The sequence below is a fragment of the Emys orbicularis genome, chromosome 7 (genome assembly GCF_028017835.1).
Source record: "Emys orbicularis isolate rEmyOrb1 chromosome 7, rEmyOrb1.hap1, whole genome shotgun sequence".
Classification (NCBI taxonomy): Eukaryota; Metazoa; Chordata; order Testudines; family Emydidae; genus Emys; species Emys orbicularis.
Window position 1 is genome coordinate 83,453,527 of NC_088689.1, and position 24,244 is coordinate 83,477,770.

General features: G+C 53.2%; 1 protein-coding gene across 1 annotated transcript in view; it reads right to left on the reverse strand.

Annotated features, from left to right (window-relative positions):
• Positions 1-221: 221 nt before the first annotated feature.
• The window catches only part of SEMA3G (semaphorin 3G), a 60,893-nt gene continuing 36,870 nt past the window's right edge, over positions 222-24,244 (reverse strand). Inside the window, exons 4-16 of the mRNA XM_065407092.1 lie at positions 22,326-22,445; positions 19,603-19,693; positions 18,950-19,066; positions 18,229-18,371; positions 10,259-10,373; positions 9,660-9,729; positions 8,403-8,547; positions 6,816-7,047; positions 5,378-5,469; positions 4,693-4,734; positions 3,443-3,668; positions 2,667-2,806; positions 222-680 (exon numbers count right to left, since the gene is read on the reverse strand). Coding sequence (XP_065263164.1) covers positions 222-680; positions 2,667-2,806; positions 3,443-3,668; positions 4,693-4,734; positions 5,378-5,469; positions 6,816-7,047; positions 8,403-8,547; positions 9,660-9,729; positions 10,259-10,373; positions 18,229-18,371; positions 18,950-19,066; positions 19,603-19,693; positions 22,326-22,445 — 1,992 coding nt within the window. The remainder of the gene's footprint in view (positions 681-2,666; positions 2,807-3,442; positions 3,669-4,692; positions 4,735-5,377; positions 5,470-6,815; positions 7,048-8,402; positions 8,548-9,659; positions 9,730-10,258; positions 10,374-18,228; positions 18,372-18,949; positions 19,067-19,602; positions 19,694-22,325; positions 22,446-24,244) is intronic.

Consider the following 24,244-nt stretch of genomic DNA (forward strand, 5'->3'; position numbering starts at 1 on the left):
CCAGTGCTGGAATCAAGAGATGCCCCGTCCCTCCAACGGTGAATGTCTCCAGACTCAGCCATGTGGTGAGACAGCTCCTGGCTTGGCAGGTCCTATTGTTAGGGCAGCATGGACACTGTTCCTAGCTGGGTGGATTGTCCCTTTCAGGGAGGGGTTTGTTCCAGGATGGTCCCTCCTCTCTCCCATCTCCCCCCTCGTGTACACCCCCCTCCCTTCGGTCTCTATGTGGCCATGGCCTGCCTGGGCATCCGGTTCCTCTCGTGCAGCTTGGCCCTCCCTTTCTTGCCGGCATCCATGCCGCTAAGTGCGTTTTTGCTCTTGGGGGGCTTGGCCTTGCGGCGCTGCCGGTCGCCGCACCACACCCGCTCACAGTACTCCTCCACCTGGTGCAGGTTGGCGTAGCCGATCAGGTGCATGATGTCCTTGAACCAGGCCCTGTGCCCCGGCGGCAGGCGGGGCTCCGGCACCAGGCAGGGTGGGCGAGGGGACTCGTCCTCGTGATCCCGCTGGAAGATGTGCTCCAGCTGCTGGCTCTCGATCACCTCCAGCGTGACCTTGGTGACGGTCTGGGCGAAGCCATGCTCCAGGCTCTTGCAGTAATAGGTGCCGGCATCCGGGCGATACAGCCTCCGGAACAGAAGCCCCTGCTCCGTCTTCAGGATCCGCTCGTCCGTCTTCACCTGCAAGCAACCACACGGCAATCAAACGTGGGAACGTAGGGACTGCTGGGCTGGCTCTGACCATGAAGCCACGTGATCCTATATCATACCTCCCGCAATGCCAGCTCCGAACACCGAGCCACGTGATCCCATATCCTACCTCCCACCAAGCCACATAATCCCATATCCTACCTCCCGCCATGCCGGCTCTGACCTCCGAGCCACATGATCCCATATCCTACCTCACTGTCTCTGACCACCAAGCCACGTAATCCCATATCCTACCTCCCACCTCACTGGCTCTGACCACCAAGCCACGTAATCCCATATCCTACCTCCCGCTATGCCGGCTCTGACCTCCGAGCTATGTGATCCCATATCCTACCTCCCACCAAGCCACATAATCCCATATCCTACCTCCCGCCATGCCGGCTCTGACCTCCAAGCCACGTGATCCCATATCCTACCTCCCACCAAACCACGTAATCCCATATCCTACCTCCCGCCATGCCGGCTCTGACCACCAAGCCATGTAATCCCATATCCTACCTCCCCCTGGCTCCGACCACCGAGCCACGTGATCCCATATCCCACCTCTCACCTCAACAGCTCCGACCCCTGGCCTTCGTGATCCCATATCCCATTTCCCGCCATGCCGGCTCTGACCACAGGTCCCCTGGCGCCCTGCCCCCAGTCAAAGGGAATCTGATGGCTTCTGTGGCTTCCAGACATTCCCCCCAGCCTTGCACTCTAAGCAGCCTCCCACCCTCCCCTCCTCCATTACAGCAGTGCTGGCAGGTTTCCACTGGCTGGCCAGCTGCAGAGGGAGCTGGGGCAGAGAGATCCCGCCTCCATGGTGAGTGTCTCTCAGGAACGTCCAGCAGGAGGGCTGGGTAGGTGGAGGGAGCGGAGAAGGGGCGCACGTGGGAAGAACTCGGGGATGCAAGTCAGTGGGGAAGCAGAGCGAGAGCCTTGGCTGGCCTGGAGCGAGCCAGACGCGGCTGATCATCAGACAGCAGGGGCCAAATGTGTCAGAGGGGCAGCCCCAGGATGATCTGGTCCCAGGGGCTGTGTGCACCTCCCCACACAGAGCAAGGGGTGCCTGCAAAATATCCCGGCCACTGTCACCAGTGGAGGCAATCGGAGCCAGAAAACCCTGCTTGGGGTGGCTTGTCGAGAGAGGTCCCCAGAGAACAGTGGACCCCCCTCCGGGAAGGCTAGCCCCACGGCCCCGTCCTTTCCACACGAGGCCCCGCCCCCCGCAGCTGGAGCCCTGAGCCCCCCGTCCCCCATCCCGTGGTCCGAGAAGCCCCTGGCCAGCTGGAACCCTGAGCCTCCCCTCCCCCACTGCCAGAGGAGCTCCAGGCCAGCCCCGGCGGAGCAGCCTCAGCTGGTTGACCGATCCGTGCCCTGGCCGGAGCAGCCCCAGCCCAGTGTCCCACGGCAGCCTATTATACCTGCCGCCCATGTCGGCTCCCCAGTGCCAGCTCCATGGGGCTACCCTGCCGAGGGAACCAGCTCTCCTGCATCTCTGCCTGCATCTGCTTTCCTTGGGCACGGCTGCTCCTTCCTACCCCCTGCAATCCACTGCTGATGGGGCCGTCTTCTACCTGCTCTCACAGCATCAGGCGAGTCCTGCCCCAGGCCCAGAGCTCATCTAACGTTCACTGAGGAGGCCCCTGCAGGCTGTCTCGTCAGACAGCGAGTAGCTGCTCAGCGTGTAGAGAATGGTAGAAACCTGCTCAGACAACGCTCCAGCGCCTCCCAGCCCCGAGCACGGACCGTAAGAGAATGCAGAGGGCAGACAACAGCTGCTGGCACATGGAGCCCTGGGCAAGAGGCAGCTCATCGACTGGGAGGCCAAGAAGAGGGGCAGGGAGGACTCTGCTCATTGGACTGGAAGCTTTTGGCAATGGGTAAGGGGCACCATGCTGGGCATGGGGGCGGGGTGCTCCAGCACAGGAGGCAGACTGGGAGGGGGAGGCATGGGGGAGAAGGACGCCTCACCTCATCCCTTCGCTCATCGTGGGGTCTCTGAAGGAACCACTGCACGGTGGCCTGGGGTGACTTGGGGACGCACTCCAGGAAGGTGCTGTTGTGCTCCGTCCCATACACCACCTTCTCCTCGGCGCTGTCGAAATCATCCACTGTTGGAACACAGACATTCGCTCAGTGCCCGAGGGACGTGGTGCACCCCATGGAGTGGGCAGCCACCACCCACCCCAACCCCTAGGGGACAGCCCTGACTCCGCTCAGGTGAGGTCCTCTGGCCTTGGGCCCAGAGCATCTGGAGAGACCCCGATGACACCGTGCAGTGCTGGCAGGGCACGTTTGGCTGGATTTGCTCTGTGGGCAGGGGTGGCTTGTCCCCCATCACCATGTGGCATGACATCACAGGGACAGCTGGTTAAGAGAATCTTCATTTGTGACCGCAGAGCCCACGCTCAGTGCCTCTGACTGGGATGTGGGTGCAGGATGTCTGAGCTGAGCCGGGGTGCTGCATGAGTGACCTCCCTGCTCAGCACACATGGAAAGCTCGCTGGGGCAAAAACACCACCTGGAGGAAGGTGCTGTTCTGCTCAGGATCCCAGCTACATGGGAGGACAGCCCAGGCATTGCCATGACACCAGTGGACCGTCTGTGTGGGCAGGAGAGTCCTGGATGCCTAGCCACCGGCTGGCCCCTCTAGGCCTATCTGCACCCACTGGGATGCTGAGTGGGAAGCTGGCCCCTCTCAGCCACACGTGGGCTGGGATACAGGCGGAGCACATGGGCCACCTTACCGGTCAGGTTCTGATCCAGACACTGGTGCATAGGGTTCCCGGTCCGGATGTCCTGGCGGCGGAACCGGCGCTTGCTTGACGCTTGGTACCTGGTGCAGGAGATGCCATCCCAGGCGCAGTACGGGTCCCGGGCCAGGCAGCACTCAGCACAGGCTGTGCCGTAGGTCTCGCACTGGTGCAGCTTCACCTGGGCCACCCCCACACGGGAGCCCACATAGAGCATTTGCTGTGGGAGTAAATGGGAACAGGCTGGTAAACAGTAGGGGGGCTCTGCCTAGAGCCCAGATCTCCAGGATGATCCCATGGCAAATAGGGGCTGGGCAGAGCAGTGGGGTTGGGGCACTCTCCCCTCCCCAGCAGGAGACAGGGTTCAAAGCCTGCCTGGGACCATATAAGCCTAGTCGCTGGAGACTGGCGCTGTTCTGCTTGCTTTGGGTTCAGGACCGGATCAGAAAGGTTTGTTATTACAGACAAAGACTGAGGCGCCACAGGAAAGCAAGGCCTAGACTAGCGGGGGTGCTGCAAGGGCATTGGCAGAGCTGCGTGGGGAGCCCAAGGCTGGAAGCTGTAGAGAAGGAGGGAAGTGCATTGGTGTAGTTTTGGGATGGGGGTGCAGGACTGGAGTAGCGGGGGAGCAGGGCAGGATGGAAACATATCAACAGGGCTGTGTATGGAGGCTAGTAACCAGCCAGGCAGATCCATCAAAGAACACATGGATGGATGATGCTCCCTGCTCATCAACTCCAGAGTTCGTTTCCAGGTAGAAATAAACACTCCCAAAGGAGAGGAATTTCCACTGGGTGGGCAAAGAGGGCGGGACTAGGAGGGAAGTGGCAAGAGGGGCAACCAACATTTTAGGATGAATATCAAGAGAGATTCCATTAAGCTGGGGAATGGTCTTCCAAGGCATCTGACAGAAGCCCCATTGTGTGGAGACATCCTGCACTGGCTGCTGCGATAGACAGGATAGCTTAACACCGTGCTTCTCACACTGTGGTCCCCAGAGCTGCTGCAGCCACAGCCATGAGGCATCTGCCAATCTTCATGCACTGATGCTTCCTGCTCGGTCTAGTCCAAGCCGGACACTGTTATGGTTTCCTGGAGTTTAAATACTGGTACACACACCCACATCTGCCCCCAGCGTCTCTCTGCTCCCTGCGCAGCCCCTTTGTGTTCATCTATGTCGAGCATGCGTGCTAGCCAGGCTGGGTTCTGCCCTGCATTTGTCCCACCGAGAAGCCACTACTCACTCGTTTGACAGAGATTTCCATGGCGGTAATGGGCGTGGGAGCCTGGGGGAGGAAGAGACAGCCCTCAGCTAGGACATGGCACAGAAACGACCCACCCCTGCCTTCAAAAACTCCACATTCTGTCTGAGACATCTTCAATCCTTATAGGTTTATTCAGCTTCCTGCTCACCCCGCACCACCCCATCATCATGTATAGCATTTACTGCTTCCCGAGGGCTCACACACAAGCAAGAACTAAAGCTTCCCAGAAGAATGGAGCCAGCCCCTTCCCCCAGAAGCCCACCCAGATCAGACCGGATTCTCCTCTCACTTTCCCCACTAGCCCAGCACGGAGTTCGTTTATCTATGCCAGCGTGAGAGGAGATCCCAGCCCATGGCCTGCACTGGAGATGGTCACACACACAGCTCACGTGCGCACACACTTACCCAAACGGAAGGCACTATGCCACACCCCGCACATACAACAGTCGCACACACAGGCTTACTCATGCAGCAGGTGCCACATATGAAACTGTCACACACACGTGTCAGCACAGGTGGTAACGTAGTTTGCATGGATTGTACATGCATACTATGTGTGTGTCACTGATTGCACAGACACACTCCTATATGTGGCACACTCAGACACACACGCACAAGTGCCTGCACACCACTATCATTCACACATATGTGCCATTTATCTCACCTTAAAAACCTGCAGCTCCTCCAGAATGACTTCTTCGGCTGCGGCGAAGTTTCCTTTCTGAAGGGCTATGACCTTCAGGACTGAGCCGGCATCTGGGTGGTAACAGAGCAAGAGCATTGACAAAAGCCCTTCACCTTGGCATCCTGGCCATCCCTGGCAGCGGGGGCAGATGGAGACAATTCCTGCTGTGACACGCCTGTTGTTTTGTGCACAACCTGCATACAAGGCTAAGCTCTTCACCATTGGTTTGCATCCAGGGCCAAGCACCAGAGAACTGTCCTGCACCATGAATGTCAGGGCCTGGACTCACCAGAAGGTGATCACTGGTTTTCCCTGCTAGGATGTTGGAAGGGGTCCCTCCCAGCCAGCTGGACAATGACTCACACAAACAATCATAGCAGGCACGGCTACAGCCCCTTTCTCCTATAAATCCCAAACCCGCCTATTACTGCTTTAATGTTGGACAGTGACAGAGTTTATAAACACCTTTAGTTCTTTAGGTCTTTCAGATCAATATCAATACAACAGGGGCCTGCCCGGTTTTAAAGAAACACCCTCCTTGAAGCTCAGGGGAGGCAGGGAACAGAGGCAGCATTTGCAGGGAAGCAGACTGAAAACCAGCCCCCAGAAGCAGTGAGTGCCTGGGAGCAGCTGGGCCTGGCCTATGGTTGCCAACCCTCCAGTATTGTCCTGGAGTCTCCAGGACTTAAAAGATTGATCTTTAATTAAAAATTATGTCGTGATGAAACCTTCAGGAATCCATCCAACCAAACTTGGCAACCCTAGCCTGGCCAAGCATTGAGAGAAATGCTAAGGTTAAGTCAGACGTATGCATGTAAGCCTTCTGTTGTTTTAACCCTTCTCTTTGGGAATGCTATGTTCCTATGGATCGATAAATAAACGTTTGCAAGAAGGTGCTTAGAGTCACTGCATCCACCAATTGGTCACAGGTCCCTTAGGGAAAGCTCTTACGAGTGTCAAAGACAGCTGGACCTGCAGAGACACCAAGGTTGGTCAGCAAGGGTGCTGATGTTGGGGTGGTCCAGAATGAGAGTGGGGGGATCATGAGGTTCCAGCCTGAGAGAAGTGGAGGCATAGGGCCTGTCACTGGAAAGGGAGCACTTGGGAGAGACTGAAGAGGGGTCAAAGATGCAGCTAACCCTGTAACTGGGACAGCTGGTCTATTCTACCCAGATACCCAACAGCTAGTGCATGTTCAGCTCCACTGCGGTTAGCAATGTTGGCAGGCCTGGTGTAGACAGACTGATGGCATCATAATCAACATGGTATTTTGAAAGACCTGCTGTGAGCTGCAGCTGAATTGACCAGGGAGGATGGCCCAGAAGTGGAGAGCCAGGGGAGGGAGCAAAGGGAGATCTAGCAGGAAATGGCTGGCCTTGCTGAGGCCCTGGGGGTTCTCCTGTGGGCGCCAGCTCACCTGTCCCGAGAAACATGATGTCATACTGCCCGTCCTCAGCGTCCACCCGGTCCACCACGATCTGCCGCAGGCGGTGCTGCAGATTGGTCTTCACCAGCATGGGCCGACGGTGCAATGGGTACACGGGCCTATACATAAGGGGGTGAGCACGGGCGAAGTGCAGGACCTCGTCGGGGTAGTCCTTGGTGGAGCCGTACTGCCGGCTGGGCTGGTTGGTGGTTTTACTGGGACACTGGCACGAGGCAGAAGAGACAGCATTTCAGCCTGGCATTCCTGCTCTGCACCCCTGTGCCATGACACTAGGAGACCCCACCTACAGCCTCCCCAGCCCAGCGCTTGTGAGCCACCTGCTCGGCCTTAACAAGGGCCTTGGGAATCTCTACTCCATGATGCTGTCTGGGTTTCTACGTCCTTCTCAAGCTCAGATCCGTCCTGTTAACAGCCAAGGTGGAAGGCTCATTCCCATTAGCTCCCCTGTGTTATCTCCTCCTCCCCTGTCCAACCTCAGACACAGGCCAGCTCGGTGTGGGGGGTGAGACCCCAGGAAGGGTTGTTATACTGAATGGGAAAACATGTCATAGACCAGGGGTGGGCAAACTACAGCCCGCGGGCCACATCCGGCCCCTGAGCTCCTGGCCTGGGAGGCTAGCCCCTGGCCCCTCCCCTGCTGTCCTCCCTCCCCCGCAGCCTCAGCTCGCTCGCTCTGCCGCCGGCGCAATGCTCTGGGCGGCAGGGCTGTGAGCTCCTGGGGCAGCGCAGCTGCAGGGCCTGGCCTGACCCGGTGCTCTGTGCTGCGAGGTGGCGGCGGCATGGCCAGGGCTCCAGCCAGGTGGCGCGGCTGTAGCGCTGCAGCCAGCAGTGCTCCAGGCAGCACGGTAAGGGGGCAGGGAGCAGGGGGGGTTGGATAGAGGGCAGGGGAGTTTGGGGTGGTGGTCAGGAGGCAGGGGTGTGGATGGTGGTCAGGGGGGAAATGGGGTTGAATGGGGGCAGGAGTCCCGGGGGGGGGGGGGCAGTCAGGAAGGAGGGGGGGTTGGATGAGGCAACAGGGGGCAGTCAGGGACAGGGGTTTCGGGGGCAGCCAGGGGACAGGGAGAAGGGGTGGTTGGATGGGGCAGGGGTCCCTGGGGGGCCGTCAGGAATGAGAGGAGTGGTTGGATGGGGCGGTGGGGATCCGGGGGCAGTCAGAGGACAGGGAACAGGGGGGGTTGGATGGGGCAGGAGTCCGGGAGGAGGAGGGCAGATAGGAGGTGAGGGCTGGGCCACAACCCCCTCCCCTAACCGGCCCTCCATACAATTTACGAAACCTGATGCAGCCCTCAGGCCAAAAAGTTTGCCCTCCCCTGTCGTAGACACTGCTCTGCCTGGGAATAGTTAATTTGCCTCAATTAAATCCCAAAGTGGGTCCCACCTCCCGAAACGGATTCTGATGATGATCCCTGAAAGACCCAGGAGGAAAAACTGATGGGAAGTTCGTGCCAAGGCAAATCCACCACCCCTTGCAGAGGGTGAAGTGAGATGGGGTTAATAATGGATCATTTTATGAGTCTTCTCCAGACACCTTCAAAAACAAGGGTGTGAACCACTTACAACTCCTGGCCTGGGGTAGGGCACCTTGCCCTCATACGCTGCCCACTGGTGATCCGGGCCATCCTTATGGGCAAAGGGCCCATTAAAAACTTCCCAGATGTCTGCCATGCGGTACACACAGATGGCAAAGCCTTGGAAGACGTTGCTGAAATGAGAGGAATTGGTCCAGGGTGAGGATCCATTGTTAGTCATACACACACACACAGGGCTAGCAAACCCTTCCTATTAACAGTGCTGGGGACCTGTGCAAGAGATGGGTGTATTGAGGAGGGATAAAATTACCAAACCAGACACCAAATCCAAAAGCTAACTGCAAATCCACGGGCAACAGCCCGCCCAATGAGATGGGACTATGATCAGATCACAGTATAAATCCCCAGAAGACAATGTGCTGAATTCAAACTAAGGAGGCCACCGTAAAAAGTATAAACATTCAAAACAATAAATATCATGAACGTTACAGGTTAAAATAAGTGAATCCTAGCTATTACAAAGGCTGGAAAAAGTCAATTAAAGTAACGAGCTAAAGAAATCAAGTGCCTTTATACAAACCCAAATCTGTGCATGGGAATGTTCACATTAGACATCCCAATAACAACCTTATCTCTGACCCCAAGACCTAGCGACCAAGAGGCGTGGTATTGCCATTTTCAGGTTACAGAAAGACTGCTTTAAAAGACTGAAAGATTTGCTTTGAGACATCAAGTATTAATATTTTAACTGAATCTGTCTTGCTCCAAATTACATAAATCACCCTCTTGAAGCCTGTTGTACATGGATCTGCGCAGCACTGTCCATTTTGAGTCTCAGATTATGCAGACACTGCACCAAGGACCCTATTTGGTATCTACTATCGATCCATAACTACAACATATCTATCTGTAGGACCTCCAAGAGCTACGGCTATTTATACATATTTACACCAAAACCAACCCAGTGCATTTGCATTATTCATCATCCTTATGCAGGTGACTTCTTCTACCATTGCATAGTTACTAGATAAACTATCGCTTCTCACTTAGATTATATGCATTTTGGAGCAGGGACTTTCTTTTGCCACTCTGTTCAGTGCCTAGCCCACTGGGCTGGGATCCTCTTGGCCCTACCACAATGTAAATAATAAACAATAATAATACTGAGCAGCATGGGGAAAAGGGGTGGGGATTGGTGGTGTTGGAATGGCTGATGTTAATTTTCAAGTGACAGGAGAAAGCCTTTTGTTCATTATAGAAAGTGAGAGGAGCTGTGAGTTGTTACCTGATGGTGCTGAAGAGGGCATAGATCTCAGGGCTCTTCCCATCTTTGGTCCTCAGTAAGAAGATGTCCTCTATGGAAGAGAAGGCTGGTCACCCTGTATATCAAACTACCCCCTTCCACAGCACCCCACACCCCACCCATCTACTCCTTGATGCTTTCAGCATCTTGCTGGCTTGTCAAGAGTTGTGTCCCAAGGGATACAGCAGCCTATCCCCCAGCCAGTTCCAATCAATAATTCTTCCCCCCCATCTCCACCTGCTGAGGGTTGGATGGGTGGGACAGAGTGAGGCAAGCCCCCCACCAAGATTCTCCCAAAAAGGCGAAGGCCAAGCTGGAGAGCATCTCTGGACTCCACAGCATCCCAGAGACAAACAGCTGGATCCCATTCTTGTCCCCAGAGGCCCCAGGTCAGCAGCCCATCCCCATTCAGCAGAGCACTTGCGCCCAACTTCTAGCACAGACTGAACATTCAGGGCTTTCTCCTTCCACCCACCCCTGCCAAGTGGCCAAGTGAGCAGTCCCCTGGCCACACACGTATCAGACGGCCCCGAGCCCAGAGCCCCACAGCCAGAGAGCGTCCAAGCAGTTGCTCCTCTTACCCAGTTCATCAAAGTAGGTGTCTATCCCATCCGGCCCTGGGACGGAGCACACCAGACGGGCTTTGTTGAAGGTGCTCCATTTGTTGACCAGCACCCGCTGGCCTCCTGCATCATTCTGGAAGGAGAAGGGACGTCACTGCACACACCTGGAAGCAGCCTGATAAAAGGTTAGCTTAGAGACAATGAGCTTAGGAGGTTTGAGCCACATGAGCAGCCACAGAGCTAGTTTCTCCAGAGGGGACAAGGTCATGGTACCTTGACAGGAGACGATGGGAGATGGAGGATACTGCTTGACCTTCAGCTCAGATGGGATTATTGCACGCCAGGCCAGGGAAACACTGTTCCACCCCCAGCAACGACCCCCCAGATCAGTCAAGTGACTATAATCAGGGCCCAAAGAGACCACTATTGCCTGGTGTGACGTTATTGATCTAATCTGGGACCATATAGAACATAGTTGCAACCAAAGTCCTGTAGTGGCACCAAATCTTGTATAAAGGGGGTCAAATGAGGTGTCTAAGACAAGGTTATGGTTTACTGGTTATAATTATGCTGTCTATATGTGTGTATCAATTTTGTAGTTGAAGTTATAAATATTGGCTCTAAACTGTCTGTATTTCAAACTTATGCTATGCTTCTGGGAGACATCCCAGACAAGTTGGTGTTAGCTCTGCCTAGTCTGCTTGATGGCCCATTAAGGACCATCAGCTATACCATTGACCCATTGAGAGAGGGCAGATACGCCTTGCAACTCAGCAAAGTATGCAGGGACTGGCCCATGTGACTCCAGACTCCATTTTGCTGTAATTTTCCACAGTAAGGACAAAGAGGTGTTCTTACACCTGGAAAGGACTATAAAAGGCTGATGCCTCTCCTCCATCTGGTCTTCAATCCTGCTTCTTACCTCTGGAGGGACTTTGCTACAAACTGAAGCTCTAAACAAAGGACTGAATGACCCATCCCAGCTGGGGATGTTCCAGAGACTTGATTTGAACCCGCAGTTTATTCTATCACTACTACAAGCCTGAACCAAGAACTTTGCCATTACTCTATGTAATTGATTCCATTTAACCAATTCTAACTCTCATCTATATCTTTTTCCTTTTATGAATAAACCTTTAGATTTTAGATTCTAAAGGATTGGCAACAGCGTGATCTGTGGGCAAGATCTGATTTGTATATTGACCTGGATCTGGGGCTTGGTCCTTTGGGATCGAGAGAACCTTTTTTCTTTTACTGGGGTATTGGTTTTCATAACCATTTGTCCCCATATCGAGTGGCACTGGTGGTAATACTGGGAAACTGGAGTGTCTAAGGGAATTGCTTGTGTGACTTGTGGCTAGCCAGTGGGGTGAGACCAAAGTCTTCATTGTCTGGCTGGTTTGGTTTGCCTTACAGGTGGAAAAACCCCAGCCTAGGGCTGTAACTGCCTTGTTTGAGCAATTTGCCCTGAATTAGCACTCTCAGTTGGGTCCCGCCAGAACCGCATCGTTACACCTGGGGGAAAGGAGGACCAAGCTGAGATCCATGGAGCACCCAAAATCAATGACCACTTTGGCTGCATACTTCTGAAGTCAGGGTCCCAGAAATGGAGCCACAGATAGTTTGATGGGAAAATGTGACCCTAAGTGACTTGCCCAAGATCACACAGTGAGTCAGTGGCAGATATGGGAACTGATCCCATATGGGCCAATTCCCAGTCTGGCGTTTTAACCCCCACACCATCCTTTCTCCTTTTCCAGGCCAAAGCTTTCCATAGCCCCTCCCCTTGGCTGAGACACACCGGGGATACAGCACCAATGGAAGAAGCTTCCTATTCCCTAGAAAGGAACAGAAGCAGATTATGGGTAACAGGTGTAAATCCAGAGTCACTTAATGGAGCAGCTCTGGATTGACACAAGTAGAGTTGAGATCAGAATCTGGCCCTCCCTGGAGTCTTTCCATTAATGGTTATAAACATACCCAACGCAAAGGGAAATGAACATCAATGGGGCATTGCGCAGAACTTGCATTCAGCCAGAGTTCTGATCTTTCCCTGTTAGGGAACCAGGCATTCATTAAACCACCTCTGCCCAGCCTGCTTGGCCAAGTTAGAAGGGAAGTGCCTGCTGCTTAAGGAAAGGGCTGGTGTGTGGAAGCAGAAAATACAGGTTCTAGGCCCTGCTCTGACTTCTTGCCCCTCATGAATCCCAGCCTGGCCTGAGTTTATCCGTTGGTCTGTGCCCGATGGACATTCCCCTCACCAAACACAGCATGTGGCCTCTGATGCAGCATCCTGAGATTGTTTCTGGGATCCCCTATCAAGCAATCCCTCGGGCCGGCTCCCTGTCCAAGACCGCATGCTGCCATTGGGCACGTGCAGAGGGGTGATCTTTGTAGCTCGGGGGCATATGGGGTTTATGTAAGTGCAGGGCTAGTAATCCTGACTCTGGGTGATGTGTATATATATCTTCCTACTGTATTTTCCACTGCATGAATCCGATGAAGTGGGTTTTAGCCCACGAAAGCTTATGCTCAAATAAATTTGTTAGGCTCTAAGGTGCCACAAGTACTCCTGTTCTTTTTGCTGATACACTAACACGGGAACTCTGAACCTGTCACACAGCACTGGGCAAACTGAACCCACACCCCAATCCTTACCTGCAGGCCCTGGCTATTCTGGCCTAAGACCCTATACCATTCTGTCAGTGCACTTTAATCCTGCCCTGCAGCCCCCCTGCTATTCCAGCCCTGGCTCCCCCCCACAGCTCTGCCAATGCCTCTCCAGCCTGACCTGCCGCCCCCAGCTATTCCAGTGCTGGGCTCTCACACTGCTCTGCTGATGCCTCTCAGTCCTGCCCAGCAAACCTTACCTCCTGGAAGTCTGACCCCAGGCCTGTCCTGTGCACAACCAATCTAATGACTGGAAAAACTGAGAATTGGCCACCAAATAATTTCACCAGTGATCTCAACTGGGTTTACGTCAAAAGGTCAAATCCTCGGCCCAAGCTAAATCCTCTTTGTGACACTCCAGCTATACAAAGGGGCCTCGAAGCCGCACTCAGAGGGTAGCTGGAGAATCCCCTGTAGTACAGGAATCCCTCGCGGCCCAAGATGGGGTAGCCAGTTGTAGATACTATGGTAATAGGAGTTCTGTAAGGACCTAAGATAGGAACAATCCACTGTCTGTCTAGCGACATAAGTTAGAGCAGCTGTGGGGCACCTCTAACTTGTGCCAGGAGCCAGTTCTGCCCTAGCACTGGAGGAGGCTGAGACGTAGCTCAGAGACACATTTACTTTACCCCACATTCAGCTGCACTGGATGTTAGCCCAGCACTGAGCCCTAGGTCTACAGGGCAAGGTCAGTGCACTAACCCCCTAGGCCAATTTGTTAGCCAGTGCAGATGACCTTTTGCACACGTGCATGTGTATTTTTCGTGTGTCCAAGGCATCTTAGTCAGTCAGTTCTTGTGCCCACTCCAGCCTCTTGCCCAAACAAAGAATCCCACTCCATGCAGGGATTGATCAGTCCAATAAATAACCTCTTTGTTCCTGTGTCTCGGGGTTTATTTCTGGGGTTAGAGCAGGAGCAGAGAATTCGCAGCCGACAGCGTTGCTCTGTTTGGATGGAGAGCTGCCATCCTCTCCTCCAGTTCACGCTGTCCACAGCCTCTTCCAAAGCAGCTGCTGATGCTGCCAGCCGACAGATGTTTCTCTTTGCCTCCGCGGGATCTCTGGGGCCTGCTAACTTGTGCTTGTGAATGACAGGGCCGGGAATTGAGCCACCGCCTTCCAGGTGTTGTAGCAATTCCATCACGGTGCCTTCCTCAGAGCCCACACTCCACTCCAGCCCCTGATTACTAACAGACTTCCAACGGTTGGAAAGGAAGGGCAGGAGCAGATTTCATCCCTCCGGGGCCAGTGAGGGCAGAGAGCTCAGAAATTCCAGCTTCTCTTCAACAAGGTGCTTCTGACACTGATCATGGCAGGATACAAGACTAATCACAGCCCACAGAGTTGACCCCAAAGCAAGTATGTGGATAGTGCAGGGAGACGGCAGCTCAGCTAATGGTCTCTGGGACTGAGAAGCACTTACCAGTAGGGACTGGCAAAGCCAAGGATGGGTTTAGTTTTGTGAAACTCCGTTGGTCAAGTCTTGGTGGCTTGGATCCAGATCCATCCGCCGGAGTTTGGATAAGTGGTTCCAGGTTTGGCCCATCTTCATCCCTGGTGTTGCATGGAGGCCAGTGGCCACGAGGCCTATTGACATGTAGCAGTGAAATGCATCCATCTATATGTTAATTTTGCTATGTCACCACAGCTGTGAATGCAACAGGTGGGCAGCCTCATGGGGTAGAGAGCTGTATGGCTTGACATCTTCCTTACCCTAAACCACTCGAGCAAGCCTATCCAAACAGCACGCTGCGATGCCAAAAGTGGGGTGGGGGAGGGACAGTTGAACTTCAATGATCCATATGGAGGGCAGGGAGGGAGACCACGGTCATGCTCCATGTGTGTTACAGCTCAGCCTATCTCACAGCTAATATGCATTCAGGGACGGGACCTCCACTGAGATGGAACATGCATTCATCCCTGCATATGCAAATAGGAAGCCCCTGGCTGGAAGCGCCTGATCTTCTAGCTTTTATTTCCTTCTGCCAAATCCAGAGCAGGACTGTGCACAATTCCCACCACCAGCAACAGAAGAAGTAAACCATAATGTCCACCTGGAAGTTTTCACACAGCTCCCAAAATATCCTAATCCCCCATCAGGGAAGAAATCTGTTCCTTTCCCCCTCCCCCCACAACAAAGATTGCTGGGAAAAGTCTTACCACGAAAATTGAAGATTTTCACCAGGGTTAAATTTGTGAACAGTCACCATTTCTGGAGGGCAGAGAGAGGTCAAGAGATGAAATGTTGCCACTTTCAGAACACAAGCTGCATTCCCTAGGGACTAAGCAAACTGTGACCCAGGATGGAATCTGCAAATCCTCACATGGAAGTGGCCCACAGCTCTGACACACAGGCTACCTGAGACGGAGTGGGACTCAGAACCAGCACAGCTGAGCCACCAGGCAAAACAAGAGACGAGTATAAAAAAGAGACTCAAAATCTCAAACTCTCACAGGATGGGAAAACCATTGCTAACCAGCTCTACTGAGCATAGGATCACAATATGAATAAACTTCAAAATTGTTTCCTGTCCTGAAAGAGGACAAAAGGTCACAATCTCATAAATTTTCATGAACTGATAATCCAAAAAGAATTTCAATCAGGACAGTGGGGCAATCAAAATGTTTCATTTTGATCATTTCATTTCAAATTCAACCTTTTTAAAATGCTTTAAACTTTTTTTTAGTATAAATTATCAAAATTTCAATATGCAAAGTTGTTTCAAATCAGAAGATAAAATTTCTCATTTAGAAATGGTCAAAAACGGGACATTTCAACAATTAAAAAAAAATTGAATCAGGAGTTTCTCTTCAAAGCAGACTCTCGTGAACAGCTTCAAGGAATCGACATTTTCCAAAAACAACAAACACGTTTGTCTGAAAGTTCTCAACCAACTCTAATTCTCAGCCACTCGTGACCAGACCTCCTCAGAGATGACCCAAAATCTTTTGCACCAATCGCCACAGTCCATCAAAAGAAGAGCAGGACTTCATGCCACAGAGCTGTGAGTGGAACTTTCCGAATTGTCACGATGGCGTGTGGGCTCACTGTGCCCTCCAGGTCTGGAGCCCACTCCAGGCAGAGTCCAAGAGAGTGCCGAAGTGGCCCACAGCTCTGACACGCAGGCTACCTGAGAAGGAGTGGGATTCAGAACCAGCACAGATGAGCCACCAGGCAAAACAAGCTGCTATAGGTGGAGAATGACCTCACGGATGGCTCTGGCTAGTTGCAGTTAACAGGGACCCTCTCACTGCACCAACTCGGGCCATATGGTGCCACCCAGGACCTACCTATTCACACAGTCCTATTGAACTCGCCAAGTAAGGCATTACTTAGTGGGAATGTCAGAATCTGGCCCTTCACCATGCTTGCTGTTGCTGTTCCAACCCAATTAAAGTCATTGTAGTTTAAATTTGAGGCATGATGAATTAATTGAAATCTGTGAGACAAAATCATGGTTGGTGTGAAGGATGGGATCACTGTGAAGCAAGACAGTGGCCAGGAAGAGGCTCAGGGTCTCTGATTTATAAAGAACAAAAGAAAAGGGGAAGTAGAAATGGCCGGGAAACTGGAGAGATTCCACTTGAAATGTCAGCTTCAATCCTCATGTTTCTCGTCAAAGGCTTCAGTGGGATTTTTGTGCCAACCACATTAAAGAGAGTCATGAAGCAGAATTCTCCTAGCCTTGTCTGGAAAAGAATCATTCGCAGCCTTGAGAGATTTACGTGACACTCAAGCACCAGGCGATATGGAGTGTGAGGCCTTGATTGAAGTGCTTAGAAAACACTACAGGTGACTTTGGTTGTCTCACTCCTGAAATCCAAATGGAAGGAGAAAGCAGCTTTTATTTCACAGCTAAGTCTGGAAGAGCCAGCGCCAAAGTCAATTGACATCAAGGAGGAGGTGCCGTGGGCTTTGGATCAACTGCGCAAGCCCTGTCACTTTGGTGGTTAGGGATTTAGGAGACCTTGGTTCAGTTCCCAGCTCTGCTACAGACTTCCCGTGCAACCTTAGGCAAGTCACTTCATCTCTAGGCCTCGGTTGCTCATCTGTAAAATGGGGATAATAGCCATACCTCACAGGGCTGTTGAGGTTCAAGGCTAATGAGGGCCACGGAGAGAGGATTCTGGTTGTCTCTCAGTAAGAAATTTCTCAGTGGTGAGATCTACCCAGCTCCTGCAGGAAGTGGTGTGAACTCCAGCTCTTTGGACTTTGGAGGCTGGACCAGGCAAAGCCCTGACAGTTATGGGAGCTGAGCTCTCTTGCAAATCTACCCAGAAATGTCTGCACCAAGCATTTTGCTAATACCAGGGGAGTGTTCCCCCAGCCCAGGCACAGTGTAGGGCTGCTTACGTTGCCCCCCTCCAGAACATGGAGTGCTATAGACGTTCAGGATTGCATATAGCTCAAGGGCAGTCTAGGATGGGCAGCCATAAGTTAGAATGACCAAAAGCTGCTCACACTTATGCTGTGGGCTGTTTCAGCCCCTGGAGCAGTCTAAAACCCAGAAGGTGCAAAGGGGTCATAAAACCTCCACAGGGGCTGAAGCCTGCTGAAGTGCAGCCCAGAACCAGACCCTAGTGCTCCAGGCACTGCTGCTTTGTGGCTGAGCTAGTTAGCAAATGGGGACCTTTTTCTGTGGAAAATTTCAAATTTTCAGCCAAAAAAACAACCAACCAAACCCCTGAAATATTTTGGCTGTAAATGAAAGCATTTTGATTCTGAAATGTCACTGTGATGCCTCATGGGAGTTGTAGTTCAGATGCCTTATGCTTCCATTCTCTTCTAGGAGCCAGGTTCCCTAATAAGACAACATCTCCCAAGATGCATCATGATCTTGCCTGTTGGGGGGGAGCAGGGAATCATGGGACATGAAGTCTGGCTGAGACACCTGGTCCATAGAGGAGAATGGGGACACAAGGGACTTGAATTACAACTCCCATGAGGGACCATGGCAGCATTTCTGAAGTGAAATATTTTGGCTTTGGGGGGGTTGAGTTTGATGAAAAAATGGTTTTCCATGGAAAGCAGACTGTGAAAAATCACATCACGTCAAAATCCCCATTTTCCACTGAAAAACATTTTACCAGAAAATTTCTGACTGGCCCATTGGGCACCTTTGAAACTTTACCCAACATCTGTTTTCAGAACAAAGCTATTTACAGGAGGATAGGAGCAAATAGGAGTGAGGAGATTCCCCCATAGCACCTCCATTAACCCCTGAAGACCCAGTAATGCTACTGGGGGGGTCCCACCACCCAAAACTCATCAGAACAGTCACTCCAATGTCAGCACACATCCTCTCCCATGACCTCACCACACAGATTCGCCCAACGCGGCTGAATATGGCGCGGCCTTTGCCATCCGACTCCACCGCCTTCTCCGTGAAGAAGAAATAGACCTTGTCATTGTCCCGGTCGTCATTGTCTGGGATCAAGTAGGCGGCCACAAACTTTGGGTCTGCGTGAGAGAGAGCCCAGAGCAGAGCTAGAGCATACATGGAAGAAACACGAAGGGCAGCATCCAGCCCAGCACCGCTCCAAATGGTGCAGGCCCTGGGAGAGACTCCGCTGCGAGCGCCGCTGCCTGTAGACCCCCATGTCCTGGCTGCAGAAGCAAGCAGGAAGCCCACGGCCAGTCCTGTCAGATAGGAGTTCTCAAACTTGCCATAATATGGGCCACATCTTAGCAGGCCATTGTACCATGGGCCAGTTCTGCCCTCCTCAATTCACCATTGGGCAGCCTCCTGCCATGCCTCCCCTCCCATTCACCACTGCCCAAGCCACACCCTCCCTTCCCATTCACCATCTCCCAGACCAATGCCCCCACAGCCTGATCATGCATACTGTGGCCTTCTGCACGGACCTACAGTGAGCACTGCATGGTGGGGTGGGTGGCATCCAGGGGTTGTATTAAAGAGGAAGGTGGCTGCAATTTGCTCCATTTAATACCAATTAGCCATGACTTCAAGCTCTAGGGGTTTTGCCGAAGTGCCCCTGCCCCGCACCCCCAGGCAAAGTCAGAGAATGTGCTTTTACCATTCAGCAGGCGCTGATCCATCTCGGTGCGTAGAGATGAGCGGGACCCCATGCTGCGGAAGATCACCGAGTCCCGGCCCAGGAAGTCTGCGGTGAGGCCTGTGTACAGCTCCCCTCCTGGGAAAACAGCCCCACAGAGAAAATAAAACCCTACAGCACGGCCCTGTGGACTGCAAACCCATCTTGGAAAAGGAGGGCAGCAACCTTGCAAAGGGATTGGGCTATCTATATGCAGTGGAAAGTCTATGGCCTGACCCAGGTTAGAGTCCCTGAGAGGGGAAAGACCCTGATCTGGATTTCTGTGCCCACCTGGAATGGACTCTAGGTGGAGCCACTGGAAATGTGGACTTCAGAAGCTGGCTCTAGCCAGGGAAGAATCCCGAAGTAGATTTCTAACTGGTTATAAATTACTCCAGGCCCAACTGTGCTGACCAAGAGTGCCATGTCTCATCCAGACTGGCAGCTGTCGAACCCCACTGTCCCTAATACCGCTGGAGCTGATGATCTTCCGTAATAATTTCTCTCCAGTCTGTGCGTTAGCAGCAGGGACCTGAGATCTCAGGGTTACGAGGGTTCCTATCAGGGCAGCTCAACCCTAAGCAATGGTCAGTTGTGGAGGGTCGAGTCTTTTGCTGACCCAGCAGGACACTTACCAGTGAAGGTGCTTGCAAAGGCCCTGTTGGGCTCATGCGGACACTTGCCCCGCCCATTCTGCACGCTCATGGGATCCAAGCTGAACACGTGCTGGGAAGAGGAAGGACACACGATACAGGGTGAGGCGAGACAGAGATGCCACCAGGCTGCCTAGAACACAAGCTGGGTCAGAGATCTCAGCTGGAGTCCAGAAGCGATGCCTAGGAGTTGCTTATAACATGGTGGTCAGTGGCTAGGAGCCTACAGCTTGTCTACGTGGGAGTAAGATACACACTGGAAGGGATGGGATAAGGTGTGTACGACACCAACACAGACTTACTATGACTGCTCTGAATTTGGCCCCATGGGTCTAGTTCTGGGCAGCTGGAGGAGTGGTCTTGGCCCTTGCAGCCTGGGCATTCTACATCTCCCAACATCCCTGCATGGCATCAGAGGATGCTGGGCATCTGACAGCACTGTATGCCAGAATCTGGGGGTGCCCCTCCCCACAACACAGCACGGGGGGGGGGGGGGAGGCTCTGCATCTGAAGTCTTTCTGGCTCTCCTCCTTAGAGTTTAGTCATTTTCAATGAGATGTGAGGAAGAGCCACAGGAAAGGCACAGCTTCAACTCAGCGGGAGAATCGGTCTAGAATAAATGCAGAGAAAACTCCACCAAAAGAAAACCACGGTCCTTTAGAACAGGGGTTCTCTAACTTTATTGCACCATGACTCCTTTCTGACAACAAAAATTACTACATGACCCCAGGAGGGGGGACTGAAGCCTGAGCCCGCCCTGGGCAGAGGGGGCAGAGCCAAAGCCCAAGCCCCACCACCCCAGGTGGGGGGGCCAAAGCCACAGCCCAAGGGCTTCAGCCCCAGGCCAGGGGCCTGTAACCTGGAGCCCCGCCACCCAGGGCTGAAGTCCTCGGGCTTTGGCACAGGGTGGTGGGGCTTGGGCCCTAAGCCCCAGCAAGTCTAACGCCAGCCCTGGCGACCCCATTAAAATGGGGTCCCAACCCACAGTTTGAGAACTACTGCTTTAGAACAAAATCCTCCTGCCGTGCGCCCAGCTCCGTGCCCTGGGCCCTCTGGCACTGGGGGCATGGGAGACTGAAATAGCTCACACGTGGAGGGACAGATCCCCAGCTGGCATCCAGCTCTGCTATGGAACTCTGCCAATTGACACCAGCTGAGGATCTGACCTCAGGTGTCCAGAGTCCTATTTACCCCTCTCCCTGGGTCCCTGACTATGGCACACTGATGTATGGAAAGCTTTGATTTCCAGCCCAGGTCACAGAGAGTGTTAATAACCCGGCTGGTGCAAATGGGGAGGCTTGCAGATCTGTCCCCACCCCATCGGCCTTGCACAGCTGACATGCTGTGCAGCTTTTGGCATCTGCTGTCTGCCTCTCCCCTGACTTGGTGGCACAAAGCAGCCTCTTCACGCAGCCTGGATCTCCGCTAGGCAGCCATGGCTCCATGCCCCCACCCAAGCTCAGCCACGCCATGGAGCAGGGCCATGCCGAGGCCCTGCCGAATGGCCGCAGGGGTTCTGCAGCACCAGGAACAGGGCCCCAATTGTGTCCCGCTGCCTGGTGTGACTGTGCGGGAGGGGACGCAGGGACGGGACCATCCCAGGCTCTAGAGCATAGATGGCTATGCTGAAAGGGCTCTTTCTCCTCCACACTCAATAAAAGAGGCTCAAAGCCTGTGGGGAAGAAGGGGGTCATAGGGAGGCCATGCTGATTAAGAGCAGGGGTCCTGGGCATGGAAAGAAATGCCATGCAGACAGCTGGCCAGGGCGAGGGGGTGGGAGCAAGGTGGTTGGATCCATGTGGCAATTCAGCCGTGCTCAGAGGTGGGGAAGGGAGATGTGCTGCTCACTCTGCATGGGGCAGCAGAGGTTCCTGGGTTTTCCCTGGGGCGCGTAGTGGGTTGTTTGCATGACTTCCCTTGCTGGGCACGAGGCTGGCATCGTGTGGAGTGCTGTGCTGTGCACGGATTCCCTCCACAGTGCAGAGTGGCCGTATGCCATCTGCTCATCCCTCTGCTGTCCAGGAGGTTTGCTCCAAGCAGGGCAGGTGGCATCTGCATCCCCTGGCAGGCAGGTGGTTTGCTCCATGCAGGACAGGTATCACGCACCGACTCCCTTGCAGGACTCACCCATTCATGCTCCATTTTAGCCATCTGCCTCTTCCCCACCCTCCACTCCCCCGCTTCCCCACAGTTCAGGATTGTCTTTTCCTCCTTCCTTCCCATTCCTGGCTCCTTTTCAATCTGCTTCTTCCCCCATTTCTCTCCCCTGCCATTGTACCTAGTGCTGAGGGGCCTGTGCCTCCATGAAGCATAAGGAGAAGAAGCCCAGTGGGAAAGGGAGTTAGGCCGGACTTGGGGTTGGAGGGGAATCTGGCATCGCAGCTGGAATCAGCCTCATGGCCCAGCAGAACATATCCCCACTCCGGCCCTTCCCAGGACATTGCACAGGCTGGATCAGGCCAAGAGATGGGCCCCAGAGTCCCAGCTCTCACGTAGATCTGAACATTCTCCAGTCCAGGCCCTTCTCACATTCCTGCCATGGCCACGCAGCACCAATAACCCCAGGGCAGCTGCTCTAAGTGCTGGGATTTCCCTACACTCTTTGCCAGTGGTCAGTGTCAAGGTCTGGCACCAGCTCTCATCACGGGCTCCCGCAGGATTCTCTCTGCAGGACTAAGGCCGGCTGTCCCGGGGCGCTGCCTTACCTCGCCACGATGTCCCACGTCAATGAAGGCACAGACAGGGTGGAAGGCTCCTGTCCCACAGGCCAGCAGGTGGGTGCGGTTGAAGGGGTGAAGTGCTCGGACGTAGTTGGCACATTCAGTCTGGAAGAGAGACAGTGGGGAATGAGGCGCTGTTTGACCAAGCGGATCTGTCAGCGCGTGGGAAGGATTCAGCAACGCCTTCCTCTTTGCCAAGCAGTGTAATGTTCCTCTGACTGTGCGTGATGGTGCAACGGGTTCCTTAGCAATGGATCATTAATAAACACCTCGTAAGTCACCACCTTAATTAGCTTGTCTAGTCCACATCCTATCCCACACCGTGTGGCCAACTCGTGTGATTTTATTGGGTTGCCTGATCGGCTGATTGCGGGTTCCTTATGTTGATTACTGAAGAATATCCGGTGGACACTCTGAGGTTTGGCAGGTTCTCGTCCCAAGGTCAGAATCCCTGTTAAGCTGGAAATCCCGACGTGCATGCTTGCAACACACACACTCAGGAAAAACCTTCTGTATTTGTAATAGTTTTATTACCACAGTTAGCCAAGTTACAAACACTCCAAGCCAGCAAGGTAGCTAGAAAGAATGCAGAATGAGCGTCCGAGCATCCAGAGACTCACATTAGCCCTTGCAGAACAACCTGACATATTAGGCATTATCTTCCTCCTCAGCAGCAGCATCTTCCTTGTCACCATCACCAATGGTTGTCGTCCTCCTAGCATCTCCCAAGGCACGCAGGCCAGGTTACAGCTTCTACAATGCCTAATGCATATTCAAGTAGGGGTACCAGCCCCTTTTCCTTATCTGTATTTCCTTACCCTATGAATGCTGGGTGCCCTTCTGCCATAGGTTCCTAGCCCATTTACCTCAAGCTTATTAGCATAAGCGTCAACTAGTTACCATGACATTCTTGTGGTCAGACATCTGTTGATGTTCCTAACTTAAGATACCACAAGCAGCTCTAGACTAGTATCTTGTGGCTACCTGTCAGCAGTTTAGTCATTACAGTGTTCTGTCTTGTGATATCTTATGATCTAGGGTTACTGTTGGTTAGCTGCTTATACTACGGCTTTTAAGGCCTTGATTGGTTTAGCTAAGCTATTGTCTTTCAAGCTTTGAGGCTTGCAGACTCATTGCATTACTGCCTTAACTTGTACCTATGCCTTCCCTAGCAAACAGCTATACCTATAAGCTACACTTGCGCATCTTGCCCTATTCGGTGTTTTTCTTAAAGCCCCCAGTTCCTGGAGTCATGGGGTTAATATTCAACAAGCAGAGTCAGTTTCTAGCCCTCCTGGTTGCAGAGAAAACGTGACCCATACCGACTGAAGAATCAGAAGAATATGAAAAAGCACCCAACATGTAGTAGTTTAAAAACATCTCATGTTTTTTAAGGCAATCGCATGATATTGTGGGGGCTGACTCTGAGTTTTGAACACTTGGAGGTGGCAATACTGCACAGGCACTGCCACATGACCCTCAGGTGAGCATGTGCGCTGACACGCTGCTTGTGAACAGAGCAGACCAGGGGACGACAATGCAGTTTCGTGGCCCCTGGCCTGAGATGTGGCAGACCCAGGTTCAGTCCCTGCTCTACTGATTCAGGGCAGAGTTCTTCATCCCACATCACCCCAAATCAGGGACTTGAAGCTGGGTCTCCCACACAACCCCCCAGCTTATAGAGCAAGAGTCTCTCTCATTTCATGGAAGCCAGTCAGTCTCAGCAAAAACTTTCCAACCAGCCCTATTTGGGAAACAGCTGGCCGGTGAGTTGACAGCGCAAGATATTGGCGCTGCTTTCTGCAGCTGTGCACTTGCCCTTTGTTTCTACAGAGCAAGGGAAAGAACCAAATGAGTCCCAGTGCATTACGGTAATGAAACAGAACAGCTCCGAGCTCCTCCCT